We start from the raw sequence: 19,208 nt of genomic DNA, 5'->3' as shown, positions 1-19,208 counted from the left end.
TCATGCCGGGTGTTCCCAGGCTGATGACAGCCCTGTGCCGAGGGGTTAGATGGTACTGTATGTAGTGTTCCTGGCGGGAGGGCAGCTGCCGTGTCTTGCTATGAGAAGCAGGACTCTATGTGCTAGAGTAGTCTGCATCCATTCACCCATTGAACCAACACACATCCAGGTTTTTTGCAGGCCCTATTCTACATGCATGGGACATAAAGATACTTTATTCCCACCCTCGGGGTTTATCTCCTTACAAGGGCATGTAGTACAATTGAAAGGTATTAGAGTGAAAACGGGAGGGGTGGCTCACGCCAGCAGGAATAGGAAAGCTCAACCAAGGAAGCGGTGTTTCAGCTGGACCTTGGAAGATGACTAGCAGTGGGCTGGGTGGAGGAAGGGAGAAGGAGGTTAGGAGGCAGCAGAAGAAGCACGAGTACAAGGCACCAGACAGGAAAGCTCCTGAGGTATTTGGAAGAAAAAGAGGATGGAGTGTAGGAATGGTGGGGAGTTGGGGATGTGGCCAGAAGAGTTGTTTGGGCCAAACTGTGAGCAGTCTTGGGTGAACTGTATCCTATAAACAACATGGGCATTTTTAAGTAGAAAATTGACTTCACAAAGGAGGGTTTTCTGTTTCTGGTTGTCATTATTTTGGATGATCACTCTAGAATCGTGTTCTTTAACCTTGGCAGTATTGATGTTTGGAGCTAGGTGATTTCTTGTTGGGGGCACTGTCCTGTTTATGGAAGAATGTCGAGCACATCCTGCCCTCTACCTACCAGAAGCCTGTAGCACCCTCTCCCACCCCCCCCTGCCCAGATGTAACACCAAATATGTATCAAGATGTTGCCCCCTATGTCCCGGGGTACTATGCTGTCCATCCTCTCTACTCTGCTACTGCCCTCTCTTCACAGTTGAGAACTGTTCCAGAAGCAATCAGTCTAGAAAATCAGGTAGAGTATGAAGAAACTGGAGACAGGAGGTTCAATTCAGAATAGGTGTAATATTTCACATAAAGGAGGTCTTGAACTAAGGCAGCGGAGCAGGAATTGAGGGCAGATTTTATTTGTATTGTTTTTTAGAGATGTATTTATTCATGAGACAGAGGCAGAGACACAGGCAAAGGGAGAAATAGGCTCCCTGTGGGGAGCTCGATGTGGGACTTGATCCCGGGACCCCAGGATCACACCCTGAGCCAAAGGCAGCCACTCAACCACTGAGCCCCCCAGGCGTCCCCTGAGGAGGGATTTTAATTTCAAGGGAAGTGTCAGCAGTCGCTGGCATGTTCTAGGTACCTGAATAAATGTGGTTGGGTCTATCTTGGGACTGATGAGAATCCCTCAGTTAAGTTTTGAATATTGGGATAGGGCTTCGAGGGACAGAAGGAGCGCAGGACAGGGAGTGAGCTTTCTGGACCCAGCCCTTTTTAGAGGTGTGAATTGGTCAATTCCCTTAAGCTGCCTAGATCTCAGAGTCCTTCATGTGTCAAGTGTGTCTCTAAGAACATCTGTCTTTAAAAAGCTGTCGTTTAGTGTTCTCGGCCCCAATTCCAACCTTCCACACGAAGCATTCCTCAGACACCATTGGGGTATCCAAGAATTCAGAGTCAGCAACAAAACTCACAGATTAAGGGCTCAGTAGTACAAGACTTCAGATGCCAGTTGCAAGCCCCAGGCTGTTGACTGTGCTTCCGAGGGCTTGACTACAGGTAGAGTGCTCCACTGCTGCCTCAGGTTTGATTAACTGGCAGGAGTGGCTCACAGAACTGGAAGAAACTTTTAGGTACAGTTATCAGCTTATTAAAGGTTATGGTGAAATACATGAATCAACAGTCAGATAAAGAGAAATAGGGGGCAAGATCCCAAACAAAGGAGCCTCTGTCCTCATGGAGCCTGGGACCTGGCGTGGTGGCATGTGGGAGCCTACGGTTCTCTAAGCACAGAAGCTCGCCCACAGCAAAAAGCCAGGAAGCTGTCCTCTGAGATTTTTATGGAGGCTTCAGTATGTAATCATGATTACTGAGTCAGCGGCCATTGACTGACTCAACCTCCAGCCCCTCTTTCCTCCCTGATGTTAGTGGAACTGAAGATTTTAACCCTCCAATCACAGGGCTGGTCTTCTGGCAATCAGCCCTCATCCGTAAGTGGTGTCCACAGGTCACCTCAGTAACAAAGGAGACCCCTTTATCCTCTCACTACTTAGGAAATTCCAAGAGTTTTGGGAGCTGTAAATCGAACTGTGGACAAAGACCAAATACAGGAGAAACCTCTCTTGTTCATGTCAGTGATCAAATATGTCCTTCTTAATGTTGCACCTGTGCAACATCCCATGAAATTCTGAGATTGCAGGTTGGTGGAAGCCCTTTTAAAATAGTCCTATACCTTCTAGATGAACAGGACTTTCTAGCTGTGCGACACTTAGTGAGGGCAGTGGGGATGAGCATAAGTAAGACCTGAATGGAGAGGGAAGACTCTGGACAGTGTACCTCCCCCATCCAGCTGTGGGCTTGTGGATGGGGAGTCTGGACAATGCTCAGTGCATGAAGCCCTTGAACATGGGAATGGGACACTGGATTTGGCAGGGAGAAATCTGCTGGTGTTGTGGTGACCATCTCAGCTGTGCGGGGTGGAACTGTCAGAACACGATGCTGTTCTCCTTTCTTCTGCCAGCAATAGAAACAGACTCTAGAGCTAAGCATTAACCAAAATACGAAGGTGCTGTGTTAAACACAAGCAGATGGGTGGATACTGCAGGGAAGGGGATGGCCAAAAAATGGTCTATTTTAAACACCTGAATATTTTTCACCAGAGAACTTTCTTCTTTTTATCCATTTCCCAGGATACTTTTTTGACTCTACAGAGCAGAGTACTTGGGTGAGGCACTGATTTTTGGGGAGCCGTGTTTCCTTCACCTAAAGAAAAAGCCTGGGGTCAGAGGCAGGCCTTTCTGATGAACTGCCAACCAGGGTCTTTAGGTGGATGTATTATGGGTCAACATGAAGAGGCTTGTGCTTTAGGCAGCTCTCCCGGGAAACAAGGAGGTGATTGAAGGATGAATACAGATGTAGTGTTAGAACTTCCTCTAGTTCAGCCTATTCTTTGGGAAAAACAAAGCCGGGAGAATTGGAATGGTTTATCCGGGGAAGTTCTATTTGGATGTGGAGGGAGGTCTGCGCCCTTTGATAAACCTGCTTGCCAGACCAGCACGCCTTCCACGCCAAATGTGGTCACCTTTAGCCCAATATTTCCAGCTGCACGTTTCTCAGTCACCTTGAAAAGAACGAATATAACTCAGCCTGTGTCCAGAACTGGGAAGGTCTATTCTCTTTCCTTCTGTACAGTTTATTGAGGGTGGTAAATGCTTGGATCATTTACCTTTGTTGGAGGAGGTGTGGTCCTTCTGTTGTGCTGTTTCCTCAGGCTCTCCTCTATGCTGTGCTGGGTCTCTAGGAAGGTCCTGGCCCCAGTGAAGTGATAAGGAACCCTGGGAAAGGCTGGGACTGTAGGCCTGGGGTGCTTCCCTATTACAACACCCAAGTGGACCTGGAAAGAATAAATGTGACTCAGGCTTTGTCCAGAACCTGGATAATGGAACATTTATATGGGTATATAGGATATGCACCTGTTGAAATACGGATGCATCACCTACCATTCATCCACCAATGCATTTGCTAAAAACTTACCAGTTATCTTGTGTGTAAGGCATTTGTCTCAAAGTGGGAATTTTGTGGAAGAATAGCGTAATTGCAATTACATTGTCCCAGTTTCTGAGCAACTCTGGATTTAAAATGTTTCCAGTTTAAAAGCCTTGTGTACATAACCCTTGTAGAACATGCTTGGACACTTGGTGAGGAAAAGCCCGAGACTGGAGGGTGGGTGATAACTCAGACCCTGAAAATAGCCTTCCAGAGCAGCACCAATCACCTGATGGAGTGTCAACACTGCTCAAGTGGGTGGAAGAGGCAGCAGGCCAAGACTTCCATTTTCATGTGTAAAGTGAGGTCCAGCATTGCATTACCTGGGTACAGTTAGAACAGGAAGCACTGTTGATCCCCTCATTTCACACCTTCTCCTCAAATGGTCTTCTGTGATGTCTGTTTGGGAGTGGTGGAGGGAAGTTTTAGGTGAAGAAGATGAGCCTACGTTCTCTCATTTTAGCTCTTCTCAGAAGATGAGCCACCCCCTCCCCTATCCAATAATCCTTCAGAGGATTTCTCACCATTCACATCTGTCCTTTGTTTTCCTAAACCTCTAAATCTTTGCTGGGGGTCACATAGAGGTTTGGTTAGTTCTTCTTTCAAGCTGCACCCTCCACTTTTCACCTGGTACCAAACTGACATTTTAGTGTGAAACCACATCTAAATTGGTCTCTCAAACACAATCAGTTGCCATAGAAGACATGAGCCAACCGCGATCATCCTAGACCATCTGTGGCCATCTGACAGCAGGTTTGTTTGGGGAGTTCTATCCAGCATCACTATTGAAAGAATGATTCGGTTCCAGCTAGGCAGGATGTATAATTGTTAACGGCTGCCCTGATTCCTCTCAGCACAGGATGGAAATTAGGGGCGTCTCTGTGAGGTCTTTGGTTAATGGTGATTTTAGGCAGGAGACACCCATTTACCTTCCTAACTCTGAAGTCAGAGTCCATTTCATGGTTGCTACTCAGTAAGTGTGTGTGTTGGTTCTGGAACGTTTTATCCCTTCGCCCCGAAGTCCCAGCAGTTTAGATACTGTTGTGCCCATTTCCTGATGTACTCAAGATTGAACATTCCCCCTTGATTCTCAGACTTAAACTTCTCTGCTCTCTAAAACCATAAATAAGCTCCACATTGCAAAATATGACAGGAAAAAAGTTGGGATAACTGGATAAGGATGAAATACTATATGAGTAGAGAGGATTCAAAGGCTACGTGAGTAGCACCAAAGTGTGATGGAAATGGGATATCCACAACCTGAAATAGTAAAGTCCCAAGTAAATAAAGTAAGAGGAATATTCAGGAGAAGATCAAAGACCATCTCTTCATGTGTCGGGGCAGGATAAAAGACGTCCCTGATTGTGTACGCATTGTTACTGCTCAAGTGAGGACGGGATGGGTGCATGAGAGAAGATCTAACCACACTTTCTCAAAGGTGGTGGTTTTTTTTTGTAATAAGTCAATTTGTAAGTATAGGTTGTATTTTTTGAGTAGAGTTGACACAGTCACATCATTTTCAGGTGTGCCGCACAGTGATAGGACCCGTTCACGCATCATGCTGTGCTCACCACAAGGATAGCTAGCATCTGTCCCCTATATTACTGTTTACAGCATTGTTGACTCTATTCCTTCTTCTGGACCTTTGATTCCATGACTTACTCATTTCATAATGGGGAGCATGTGCCTCCTATTCCCTTTCACTCATTTTGCTGAACCCCCCCATTCCCCTCCTCTGTGGTAATCACCAGTTTGTTGTCTGTATTGATGAGTCTGATTCTGCTTTCTTTTCATTTTGAAAAAATACTTATGAGTGGAATCATATGGTATTTGTCTTTCTCTGACTGACTTTGCTATGCTTAATACCCTCTGGCCCATCCCTGTTGGCACAAATGGCAAGAGCTCGTTTTTTTCTAGGGCTGTGAGATACTCCAGTGTGTATACACCACATCTTTATCCGTTCATTTATTGGTGGACACTTAAGTTGTTTCCATATCTTGGCAATTGCAAATGATGTTGCAGTAAACATAGGGTTGCATTTATCCTTTTGAATTAGTGTTGTCATTTTGGATAAATGCCCGATAGTGGAATTATTAGAATATGTGGTATTTTTATCTTTACTCTTTTGAGGAACCCCCATATTACTTTCCACAGTGGCTGCACCAGTTTGCATTCCCACCAATAGTGTATGAGGGTTCCTTTTTCTTCACATCCTTGCTAACACTTGTTTTTTTCATTCTAGTCATTTTGAGAGGTTTAGAGTGATCTCTCATCATGGTTTTGGTTTGCATTCCCCTGATGATTAGTGTTGAGCATCTTTTCATGTGTCTGCTGGCCATCTGGATGTGCAAGTAGTGATCTTTTAATCATACAGTTAGATCACATCCCTCTTCATATTTAAAATCCATCTACACTTTTCCATTGGCCATGGAACAATATGAACAACCTGTGAGGTAGCTCCCAAGAACTTCCTGCAGGCCTCCCAGAGTTCCCTGAGCCCTTTCCCTCTGTGTTCTACATCTCACCTATCCTGGCTGGCTTTCAGCTCTTCAGCAAGTACTACTCCTTCCTGCCCCAGGCTTGTGTATAGCGAATCTCTCAGATTAGAATGCTCCTCCCTCCCCGCTGTGCCTAGCTGACTCCTTGTCCATCTAGGTTTTTCAGAAAAGCCTTTTCTGATGACCTGGACTAGGTGAGGTCCTCTGTTGTATGCTGTGAACGTCTGTGCTGCTAAAGCAGTTATGATTGTCGAAGTAGGATTGATTGTATAATGTGGCTGGACATCCTTGAAGATAGGGACAGGTCTTTTTTTTCCCCTCCATTGTGTGTCCCACCACTTTGCATAGTGTGTTCAGTAAATACTCATGGATGGATGAATGAACTCTAGAGACCATTCTGTCGGGAGGTGTTTTAGCTTACGGGAATATGCAACAGTACAAGAATATTTGTTGAATAGTCCCAAGGTGTGTTTGGATACTGGGGAGGGTGGCATGCTTTTTCCTACAAAAGGAGAGTTGAGAGCTGGCTTTAGTCCCAAATGCAAGTGTGTGAGGCATTTAAGTTCTGCATTAGATGATCCCTTATAGGCAAAGCAAGAACAGATAAACATACTTATGTGTTGGGGGCAGTTCCCAAAATTTTCCCCAGAAAAGAATGGTTATTCCTGTGCATTTTTTTAGTTAATGTAAATCAACGAAGTTCTTTTTTTTTTTTTTAAGATTTTATTTATTTATCCATGAGAGAGACACAGAGGCAGAGACACAGAGGGAGAAGCAGGGTCCCTCTGGGGAGCCCGATGTGGGACTTGATCCCAGGAGCCTGTGATCATGCCCTGGGATGCCAACTGCTGAGCCACCCAGATGTCCCAATCAGCAAGGTTCTGTTTGCAGAAGAGAGCTTAGCTTGAAATGACTTCAGTGCTGGCTTTAGTTGCTTACAGAGGACATAGAGTGGAACAGGTTTTAAATTTAAAAAAGAGAAGCAAACAGATTTAACCCTGATTTAGTCGAGGGCTGTGACTTTCTAATAACTGTTATAGTGATTATAAATTATGACTGGTTCTCTGGGGAGAGCAGCATACTAGCCTTTGATGGTAGAGATCAGGAGTATATATTTATATAAGAAAAGAGGAAAGCAGATACCCAGTGATGGCATCATATACAGAATTAAAAAGGAGTGTTTCAGAGGGCTTAGGTGGAAATGAAGATGTGCTCTGGAAAATGGTCTCAATGACTTAAATGTGTATGGTTTGACTGTGGGTTGCTTCATTCCCACGCTGGGTCCTCTGTACAGGGAGAGTTGCCACTCAAGACCTAAAGTCATGTTGCTGGAAGTAGGATTTTAACAAAGCATTAGCTGCTTAGTAGGACTTAGGCATACATTTAGCTGTATGAAATGTAGTAGTTTTGAACAAACCTTTTTTTTTTTTTTTTTTTTTTTTTTTTTTTTTTTTAAGTATCCTTACCAAGATGGTTAAGCGGGTTTAATCTTGCAACCTTACAAAACCAACCTGCTATCGACATTCAGGATTTGGTGGTCTTTCCAAAGCTTCAATAAGAACCCATGGCTTTAGAACAGTTTCTGAGCCTCTGGTGTAACTGCCGTTCCTATCAACAAGTGTCCTGGATTAGATGACTCAGCAATGGCTCCCTCCCCGAACACTGCACACTTCCTACTTCAGTGTCATTTGTCACCTGAGGACACACTGCTATTATTAGTATCTATTAGTATCTGTAGGATGGGAGGCAGGTAAAGTTTGCCTTCACCAGTCACATGGAGACTTGGTTCTTCATTAGCTTCAAACCCAGATAGTGAGTGTAGATTAAGACGGGATTATGACTGATGATGTAATCTGGTGTCATGAAGAGCTGGGTCTGCTCAAAAGGCTGGGTTTTGGTGACGATATGTTGTAAGCACATGAGAAAATAAATATCAAAGATTGTGATGGCCGTGCTGGGAACAGATAGATGGCTCTTCCTTTCATATATTTGACTTTTGTTTCATTTAAATAACAGGAAATACTGGATTTTATGGTAACTTTGCTATTTAACTGTGCACTTGACCCGTTACAGAATGAAACTCCCTTCTATGCTTTTCCTCCCCCCATCCTCCTTTACTCCAAAGATGCCAAGTGGTTTTTTTTTTTTTTTTTTAATGCCAATCTCTGTGTGAGAAGTTAAAGTCCTTCCTGGCGTTTGGATGAATGCGGGAAGAGCACGGAACAAGTTCATTAGAGATCTGGACTGGGGCCCAGGAGTCTACCTTGTTGGCCCAGTATATATGTGGACTTTAAGATGCTTGTCAGCTCTGGACTCACCAGAGTATTTACATATGATTCCCTCCAGCTGGAGGTTACAGACAGCTTCCCAGTGAAGAGAATTTAGGGGGAAAGGGAAGGTTATTACTGGTCTGGGAAGCCTTTCACAGGATGAATAAACAGGGAAACCAGGAAGCAGAACTTGCTGCAGGAGGAGGCATTAGGTATGTGTTCCTGAGGTGCTTTGGGTGTGCATGGTGCTGCTGGGATCGCCTGGTTGGACTTGTGCTCCCCTAGAGAGGGTGTCTCTGCGTCTCCTTCACAGCTGTGGCCCTGATCCCTGGCCACACTGTACTTGACAGTAGCTGCTGAATGCCTACTGTGTGCCGGGTGCTGTGCCAAACATGTTACATACATCTGTTCACTTAATCTTAATAGCTTCATAGGGAAGCTATTTCCTTACTTGACAGATGGGGAAACTGAGCTTGTAATAGAAGTTAAGGCTAGTACCTGGTACCGAAGTCTTTTTGGAAAAAAAAAAAAAATTAAGGAAGTATAGTGGCTACAGTATTACACTGGTTTTGGGTGTATGACATAGTGGCTCAAGAGATCTCAGCACTGCAGTTATCACAGGCGGAGCTGCGTGTCACCATTGGGTGCTGTTATCATACCGTTGACTATACTCCCTGTGCTGCCCCTTTTGTCTTCGTGACTTACCCTTCCTGTGACTGGGAGCCTCTGCCCCCTGCTTGCCCCATTTTTCCCATTCCCCCCACCCTTCGCCCTCTGGCAGCCAACACTTGTGTTCTGTTTATGGGTCTATTTCTCCTTTAAGGCTTTGTTTTTTAGATTCTACCTATAACTGAAATCACATGATATTTGTCTGACTTAAGTCACTTAGCATACTATTTGCTAGGTCCATTCCTGTTGTCGCCAATGGCAAGATCTCACCCTTTCCGTGACTGTATGATATTCCATTGTGTGTGTGAACCATGTCTTCCTTATCTGTCTAGTGATGGACACAGGGCTGCTTCCACATCTTGGCTGTTGTAAATCAAGCTGCAGTAAACATATAGGGGTGCATATATCTTTGAATTAGCGTTTTTGTTTTCTTTGAGTAAAAACCCAATAGTGGAATTACTGGATCATATGGTGTTTCTATTTTTAATTTTTTGAGGAACCTCCATACTGTTTTTCACAGTGGCTGCACCAGTTTACAGTCCCACAAAGAGTGCACAAGGGGTCCTTTTTCTCCACATGCTCTCTGACACTTGTTACTCCTCGTCTTTCTGGTTATGGCCATGCTGACAGATGTCGGGTGATATCTTGCTGTGGTTTTGATTTGCATTTCCCTGATGAGAGCTGTTAAGCATCTTTTCATGGGTCTTTTGGCCATCTGTATTTCTTCTTGGAAAATGATATAATTTTCTATGATATAAATAATTTTTTGTTATAGAAGTTCTTCATGGGCAGCCCCGGTGGATCAGCTGTTTAGCACCGCCTTCAGCCCAGGGCGTGATCCTGGAGTCCTGGGATCGAGCCCCACATCGGGCTCCCTGCATGGAGCCTGCTTCTCCCTCTGCCTGCCTCTCTCTCTCTCTCTCTCTCTCTCTCTTTCTTTGTGTGTGTGTGTCTCATGAATAAATAAATGGAATCTTTTTAAAAAAAATTCTCCATACGATTTGGGTATTAAGCCCTCCACCTGAATCTTAACCACCTTGCTCTATAGTGGGAGCTGAGTACAAAGAAAGGAAAGCTACCTGGCAGGTACTAGTGGGGATATGCAGCTTTATTTAGCTGCTCCCTTAGGTTAGGAGACTAATCACTGGCACAGGCCTCAGGATGCAGGACATGTTCTTCAGTCCTCAAATGTGGAGAGAATAGTGGGTGGCTCTTGCTTAGATGGGCAAAAATACCTAGTCTTTGTCTTCCAGACTCTATTGTACAGAAAAATGCAGTGTGACCCACTCCCTATCAGACCAATTAGCGAAGCTGTTCTCGTGGTTTCTCTGACACGGCAGCACTAGGGAAGCAGCTAGTGGATGCTGCTAAAGAGAAACCGTCAGCTTAGTTGGGAAGTATTCTTTTCCTCATCCGTAAAGGTCTTACTTCAAAATGGACACCTTTACACCAGACAGAGGACATTACTTATGACATCTTTGCAAAGTGTCTATCTTCTGAGCCTCATTTAAAGAAGCTGAGCTAGGAATATCTCAACGAGGTGTACATGCTTTCCTGGCCTAGGGGGGATTCCGAGTCTCCTGGCACTAGTTCTTTGCTCCCTTCCTTGCTTATTCTTCCTGGGCTCCAGGCAAGGCTGGGGAGCAGCTCGCTGTCCTTGGCTGCTGTGATCCCTTCTGCTTTGGATGGCATCTGCACCCCTTATCTCCCCTCCCTGCCTTTTAACAATTGTTTTTCTCTGGAACTCACATCCTGTCCACTTACTTCAATGCTGGTGACCTTATGTTTGTTGATGCTACTCACTGTGACCGATCATAGACTGGTCTTGGGGCAAGAAATTCAGTGGCTTCTCTGTTGCTTGAAGGGTAGCAACTAAGCAACGTGATGCTGCATCTTTGAGTTCTAGCACAAGATTCATGTCCTGAGAAATGCTGTTTGCCTCCTTTGTCAGTTTTAGCAAAAGGGACTCCCTCTGCACCCCTCAACTGGAGCACTGGCTTTTCAATGATAGAGCAGAGGTTTCAGGACCTGCTGTGAAGGGACACAGCTGTGAACAAGGCAGACAGTGTGCCTGCTGGTTGTGCCCTAAAGCGGGCAAGAATGGATGGGGTTCATCTAGTCAGCCCGCAGGCCAGGCTGGGATCTCCCCTCTTGTCTGTCCCCTGGGGACGGTGCCGAGACAGTGCTTCAGGTCAAGGTGACATTGCAACCCAGTTTCCAGTTGGCCTGCTGCTCGAAGCATCCAGTGGCCTGATGTGGCATGTCCTTGTAGTTCCTTTTATGTGTGCACATGGGATGCTTTGCCTGCACAATGTACCTGTGGTGGCCAGCTGCAGCAGTCGGTTAGCGTTTCCTGCCGGGGATGCAGCAAGGGCTGCAGGTTGCAGCTCCTGTGTCTGGTCCTGGTCTGACTCTAGCTTCTCACTCTGAACATGAGCAGATTTTTCTGTGCCTCTCTACCCTCCGTGATCTTTGGGACGGCGTAGCGATGACCCTGTGCATCTTACTTGAGTTTTAAACTAAGATGAAATGGCTACTTTAGTGTAAGGTTGTGACACTCTAAATTCTAGGAAGTGAATGTTTTCAGTGTCCCTGTTCTCTTTTTCCCTGAAGTCCATTTTGATTCTGATTCTCTTCCTTGAAACCGTGATTTTTTAATGTTCACTTGAAGCTTAAGAAAAATACAGTGTTTGGGGCCTGCTCTGAGATTTCATCCTCATCACTCAGGTGTGGGACATGCATTGATGTTTTTGTTTTAAGATCTGCAGATAATTCTTAAAAGCCAGCCAGCGTTGACCATCCCTTCTCTCAGGGTTTTGAAGTTAAAGTAGTCTAGACCCAAGTATTGAGTTTTAGGCAAGGCACAGCTGTCTATAGACGATGATTTGTAGGATAGCAAAAGGATCCCAGTGACCTGGAAACATGTTAGGCTTGGTGTTTTCCCATTCTCTAATTCTCTGCAAGATCCCATCTGGTTCCTGCCTTTTAGACGACCCCATGTGCACTATTATCATCAGCTCTGTTGTCTAATGCTTATGGTTTTCTGGTAATGTAGGATTGTGTTTCATTCTTGGGACTACTTGATGAGGTATATCTAACTTTTACCCACATTGTACAGCTGAGAAAACAGGGCTCAGAGCCACTCAGCAGCTTATTACTTCTTAGGCTAACTAATAAGTGCTGGTTGGAATTCTTACTGGGCTGCCCGGCTCTGGAGCCCACATGCCCAGCCATGGTGCTGTACTGCCTGGTGCTGAGCACACGCAGATGAATGTGGCATCCTTCTTGATCTGGAATCCACATGGTAGCACGGGGCTTCCTGGAGGTAATGCTTTTACCTCGGGCTCAAGAATATGGGGGCTGGAATTCCATGCTCCATCACAGGGTACTGAGGGGAGGCCTTGATGCAGTGTCTGTGGTGCCTGCAGATCAGTTAAGTGAACCCTCAAGCCTGCTAGCTTATACGTGTGCTTGCACATTGGTGCATCTGCAGGGCTTTCAGAACTGCTGCTGGTCTCCCCCCAGGATTGGTGTACTTGGTCTGAGGGTCATGTTTCTTGGGAAGCTTTGAAAGCTCCCCAGGTGGCTCTCATGTGCAGCCAGGGTTGAGCATTCCTGCCATGGGCAGCCACTCCCTGTAGCAGAGACCTGTCCTGGGAGGCCCTGCAGATGGGAGGGAAACCCAGGAAGCAGCTCTGGGTGCTGATGCGTCTCTGTTCACAGACCTCTGCCTTCTCCAGGGCTCTTTCCAAAAAGAAAAATCACAAGTCCTTCTCTGTTAGTGAGGTCAGACTTCTGTCTCCTTAGACATGACAGACTTAACCTTTGTCAAAGGGGATGGTGAGGAGTTGAGTGGTGCCATGGTTGGATTATGTCGGCCAGCTTCTCTTCTTACAACCTCCCTCCAGGAAAGTTGGTCTAGAGGTCATATTTGTTGGAAGGAATTCTTGAAGGTGAGAAACCAAGAGGCAACACAGAATCTTGGTTCTAGAAAGTTCCTATCTGGTCTGTGAAATTGATGGCTTTTTTCTTTTTAAGATTTATTCATGAGAGATACAGAGACAGAGGCGGAGACATAGGCAAAGGGAGAAGCAGGCTTCCTGCGGGGAGCCCAAGGTGGGACTCGATCCCAGGACTCCAGGATCATGCCCTGAGCCGAAGGCAGATGCTCACCCCCTGAGCGACCCAGAAGTCCCTGATGACTTTGTTAAAGGAATACATGTTCCTGTTTTCTCAGACTTGAGAAGAACCCATGCCATTAGAGAGTGCACACAATGCTGTTTGCATCTTCTGCAACCAAAACAGTCTCCTGTTCAATTGAGGTGAAATTTGCATAACAGAACTTCTTAAAGTGAATGGCTCAGTGGTATGTGACACATTCACAGGGCTATGCAACCATCACCTCTGTCTGCTTACAGAACATTTTCCTTGCACCAAAGACCTCCCTCCTCATCCTGCCTCTGTCCACAGCTCAGATCTGTTTCCTCCATGTTTGCTGGCTCTTGGGGCGCTCCTCCCTCCCTTCCTAGCCTGTCGTCTTTGCTGTTTATTCTGCATTGCTCATGTCCTGCCTTGTTTGGGGTCACAGAGGCAATGGATCTTCCTGGGCAGGGGGTAGGTTTGGGGAGGGAAGGGGTGGTGAGTTGTTTGCTAAGTCAGCGTGCAAAGTAAACTTTGATTATGGTTACACTTGCCCTTGGCAATCCCATCAGTTGCTCGAGTGTGGCTCACGTGATGTTGGGTAACTAGCTCTGATCTGTACACACTTTAAGCTGCGAATCCACAAGGTAGGATGAAGGCAGGGGGTCCTTCCTGCACATGTCACCATCGCGATGCAGGGTTGACTTACCCTTTTTTTAAAGTTTTATTTTTATTTATTTATGATAGTCACACACACACACACAGAGGGGCAGAGACACAGGCAGAGGGAGAAGCAGGCTCCATGCACCGGAGCCCGATGTGGGATTCACTCCCAGGTCTCCAGGATCGCGCCCTGGGCCAAAGGCAGGCGCTAAACCGCTGTGCCACCTAGGGATCCCAGGGTTGACTTACTTAATGCTGTTCTCAACCTCGAACGGCTGTGACTTCCACATGCATCCACGTGTCTGTGTTGTGGGGATGGAGGAGAGAGGACAGCGTCTAGCACAGTGGGCACTTGTCAGGTACTCAGATGTTGATGTGAGTCTACGGCTGGCTTGCTCAGGTCTGTGATACATGATGTCCTTTAGAAGGCACAGGAGCACTTGGTCCTATGCTTCTTCAGTTGGCATCAGTTATGACTGCCTTCCCTTTTCTTGAGAGGCCTGTTCCCTGCTGAACTGGCCACGTTGCCCTCGAGGGGCTGTGCTCAAGTGAAGCACCTGCTGGATGAGGGTGTATGTTCCTTAGAGTCAGGGTCTAGATCTCCATGTTTCTACTTGGTTACATGGCACATATCACCATGTGTTTTACGTGTAAACTAGGGGCCTCATGAATGCATAGTTGACTAATTCCTGTCTCAGCAAACATTTAATGGGCACCTACTGTATGCCAGGGATATGGAGATGCCCAAAAGCATATCTGTAAGATCTTGCCACGGAAGAAACAGACATGACAGGCCTGCAACACGACGTCATAGAAGGGCAGCTGTGCGCTGCTAAGAGCTAACCTGGAGGGCACAGGGATGGTCACAGTCAGTGAGGGTGGGGACCTGAACCTTGGGCTCTGCCGGTGTGTTCGAGTCAGCGAGGGCATTCTGGGCTGCAGCAACAGTGCGTATGGAGGGTGAGGGCAGCAAGTCTGCCCTGTAATGGCCTTTCAGACACGAAACCTTTCAGGCTTCTGGGCCACAGGGTCTGTCCTGACCAGACACCGGCCTCCAAAGCGCCAGAGCAGCCATGGGCAGTGCATAAGTGGGACGTGTACGTGTGTCGCAGTGAAACTTCATGGATGCAAAAAATTCGACTTTCACATAATCAACAAGTTCCAACTGGACGTTGTTCTTTCCCCTCAGCCATTTATACTTTTGAAGACCATCCTTAACTCATGGGCTCTGCAAACACAAGTGACACATTGGCTTTGGGCCAGGGCTCTGGTTGGTGACCCATCCTGAAGGCAGGGAAGAATCGGCACATCCTGAAGAAGCAGAACAGCATGTACTTGGGGTACACGGTGCGTCAGTGAGTGTGGTTGGGGCTGTGCTCCTGCATTTTCGACAGGCTCGCAGTTGGTGGTGAGGCTGAGGCCCTCACCTGGAGCAGCTGAAGCACGCTTAGGGCCCTCCAATGCCTCTAATGCTGTGCTGAGTTCTGTGGAATGGGGAGACAGAGACCGTTTTTTTGACATTATCTATTTGCAGTCTATTGAGAAAGAAGAGATTCACAGAAGTAGATGAATGGACCTTCCCAGGGTAAGAATTAAGCAGCTAGTGCCAGGCAGGGAGGTGTGCTGGTGCAATTAACAGGTCAGTGAGTGGCACATGGGCAGCGGGAGTCAGGCCAGAGGGCCCCTGAGTGACCACGACTGGGCCCCTGGGCTTCGGGGACGTCCAGCCTCTCCACGATATCCACATACCATCATTCCCTCCATTGAGTTCCTATTAGGATTGTTCTCATTCTCCTTATCACCCTTCCGTTGAGTCTTTCCCGACATCGTTTATGTGGAGTATAGACTGAACACAATTCCTTGGTGTCCTGTACTCCCTCTGCCTGGACGGGGGTCCCAGAGGCGGGCCTGGAGGGATGGCAGCAGTACTGAGGCCAAGCAAAGATCCCTCGTCTGGGGCTTGGGGACAGGATCTGAAGTGTCATTGCAGCTCATGGAAGGTGGGCCTACTGCACGGTGGGGGAAGGAAGCAGGTTAAGAATACCTAAGGGGAGAAGAACCGTAGAGAGCTAGGGTTGACGTGTACTCAGGGTTTTCTCCGCAGGCGGCTCAGAGCAATCCTGCTGCCTTACTGTGGAGTGCTGAGGTGCTGTAAGGCTCTAGGACGTCTCTGTAAAGACACGCTCTTCGTGGCAGGCTTGGAGGCAGAGAGGAGGCCCCGGGGAACGTCATTGCTCATGACACTAAAGACAGCTTTGGCCTCTTATCCTGTGTGGGATATTGGGGGTGCTCCGCTTTCCCGTCAATGAGTGTTGTGAGCCTCTCGTGACCTATTCTCAATAGGATATCTGCATTAAGTGCAGTAAGGGCCAGGGCTCTGCAGATAAAAAGGGCAGTGACCATGTGGAGGGGAACACCATCAGAAGCAGGGCTGACGTGAGGCCCGTGGGCTGCATGTGCCCTGGCGGCTGACTGGCGCTGAGGTCTGCACTTGGAGCTGCACTGCACGCAGAAGGCAGGCCACACTGACCCAGGTCGTGTTCTGGCTGAACTTGGGGTCATGAGAGCCCTTAGTTTCAGGTTTGCTGAGAATGTCCTGTGGCCACGAAACCATCTGTGTGTGCATGGATGCACGTAGCCGAGGTCTAAAGCAAATAGGCACATGGCGATCACCTACCTATAAAATTCAGAAATCGGGGACACTTGGGTGGCTCAGTGGTTGAGCTCTGCCTTTGGCTCAGGGTGTGACCCCGGGTTCCTGGGATCGAGTCCCACATCGGGCTCCCTGCAGGGAGCCTGCTTCTCCCTCTGCCTATGTCTCTGCCTCTCTGTGTGTCTCATGAATAAATAAACAAAATCTTTTAAAAAAAAAAAAAACTAGAAATTGGTCTGACAGCTATATGGAGAGCTGGCAGGAGGGGCCACCGGCAGGTTCAGGTACCTCTGGTCCACCAGACCTAGGGTTTCCACAGCTGCGTGCTGCTGTTCTCCCCTTGGAAGCTCTTATGTCCGCCAGGTTCTGCGTTGGTCTGAGGTAGAACCCAGACCTGGAAGGTTCACATGCTCAGGTGACTCTGGCGTGCATCCCGGCTGGCCACTCCGAGGCAGAGGCCAGGGCTCCTTCACTTGCCAGGGCTGCATCATTCCTGCTAGGAGCTGGCTGGCCTGATGACCAGCAGCTGCAGGAGCTTGAGCAGGACTTTTGGGTGTGTTTGTGACCTAGAGCACACACACATAAACTGAGGTTGCTGATGGTGTGGGGATATATAAACATGCTTTTGATCGGCTTACATGTTCTTTCAGTCCTTTAGGAAAACAGCTTTGTCCCCGAATGCAGCCTATCAGAGCAGAGGTGGCCATGATTTGAAGATTAGCCTGCCTTTCTGGGTCTTGGCCTGCGGTGCTGGTTTATCCCTCCTTGTAGCACACCAGATGCCCCGGTCCATCTGACGCAGTTGTCTCATCTCATCCTTGAGATGATGGTGTGGGGCTCTGGTGGGTGTGACCAGATGCAGGCTTGGTAGTCTTGCCAGTGGAATGATAATCACATTGATCTGTGGTGTTTTCTTAAGATCTAGAAGGTGCCCTCTGTCCCCAGGCCTGTGAGTTACCGACTTGCCCCATGGGATTAGATCACCTTGCATTCTGAAACGATAAGGAAGATGTGTCAAGATGGCCCTACCTGAGGGCCCCTCACAGATAGTAACACATAGGAAAACACCAGAAAGCTTGTTTCCTTACCTGACTTTCTTGTGTTAATCTTCCAGTACACGAGGGTCTGGATCCCTGACCCTGATGAAGTGTGGTGCTCGGCTGAATTAACCAAGGACTACAAGGAGGGAGAGAAGAGCCTCCAGCTCAGACTGGAAGATGAATCGGTATGTGCGGGTCATGGGAGGGGGGAGCATGGGCTCTGCTGCCAGGGCTGGTGGTGCATGGTGACTGCAGTTTCTCCTATGCCCAGCCACTTGGTGCTGTTGATAACACACATGAAAGTGGTAAACCATGGGACTGCTCCCTGAATGCCACATAAGGAATAAATGCCCCCTGGCATTTGTAGCCGAGGGGTCTCCAGTGACTGGAGCAGGAACCTTCTCATTGGAGTAGAAGGAGGGGTCCCCTTCATAGGGCTGAGGCTTCGTGGGAGGTGAGGAAGGAGGAACCTAAGAGACTGTGCATGGTAGGGCACTTGGAGCACTGGCTCTGGACCCAGCTGTTGGGGTTGGGACCTTGGCTCAGCCATTGCTCGCTGTGTGCCCTTGGGTAGGTTAACAAGGTTACTAGATGCATCACTTCATCTGTTATATGGAAGTGATAGTTAGTCTAGGGGGCTTTTGAGAACAAAAGGAGTTGTTAATGTCTGTTTAGTGTCTGGCACTGGAGCCACCCATATGTATCCCTGCTGTGGGGAGACTCTTCTATTAGTTGCCTTTCAAGTGGCTTCAGGGTAGTTACCTATAACACCTTCCTCCTATATGATCTGATTTTTCCCCTTTTGTGGGCCTTTTGTGACCACCCTTCATTATAATGTGTGCATTTTACAGATGTTTGCGTGCCTGCGCTGTAATTGCATTGGCGCGGATGCAGGTGGGTGAGGTATGGGACCAAATATAGAGGGAGCCTGATGAGGTGAAGGGGTCGAGAGACCTGAAGGGGTCATGGGAAGGAGATGGCCATTGAAGCCTCGGGACTAAGGAGACTCCGAGTTTCCCAGGTGGGAGTGGTGCATGCTCTGAAGTCCTGGGGCCGTGGTGTGTTCCCTTGGGCAGCAGACAGGAAGGCCTGTGTGCCTGGGCACCAGTGGAAGCAGGCAGGGGTCAGAGGGATGGCCTGCGACACAGGCAGAGGTCAACTGGGCAGTGTTTACAGTGGGGGAGACTGGGAAGGAAGTTTTCGCAAGAAGTCTTGGGTATGGTTGATGCACAACATCACGTGAGTTTTCAGGGGTCTGGCACAGGGATTTGGCAAGTTTACACCTGGAGCTGTGTGGGTATTAGGCTGCGTGAAGCGAGTCCTACTGAGAGGTGAATGCCACGTGACATCACTCGCTTGTTCTCTCAGATTCCATGGGAAAAGCAGGCTTTGAAGGAAGTGGCAGGAAGAAACCAAGAACAGACTTTGGGAGGGGTTAAGTCGGAGGGCTGAAGAGCGGACCTTGCTTGGAAGGAAGGCTGGAGCGTGGCTGGCCTCCCTGATGCCATAGCCCTTGATCATTTGCTACCTTGATAGGTTTTTCCTTCTCCTGAGCATCTTGGTCTTGTCTTCCTAGTTAGCAGTGACCTACTT

The 19,208-nt window shown here is 47.7% G+C and overlaps 1 protein-coding gene across 1 annotated transcript in view; it reads left to right on the top strand.

Annotated features, from left to right (window-relative positions):
• MYO5B (myosin VB) overlaps nucleotides 1-19,208 on the top strand; it is a 326,731-nt gene that overhangs the window by 123,927 nt on the left and 183,596 nt on the right. Inside the window, exon 2 of the mRNA XM_072734804.1 lies at nucleotides 17,690-17,800. Coding sequence (XP_072590905.1) covers nucleotides 17,690-17,800 — 111 coding nt within the window. The remainder of the gene's footprint in view (nucleotides 1-17,689; nucleotides 17,801-19,208) is intronic.

This window comes from Vulpes vulpes, chromosome 13, assembly GCF_048418805.1.
Source record: "Vulpes vulpes isolate BD-2025 chromosome 13, VulVul3, whole genome shotgun sequence".
NCBI lineage: Eukaryota > Metazoa > Chordata > Mammalia > Carnivora > Canidae > Vulpes > Vulpes vulpes.
Note: the sequence above shows the minus strand (reverse complement) of the source record. Positions and strands in the feature narration are given on the sequence as shown.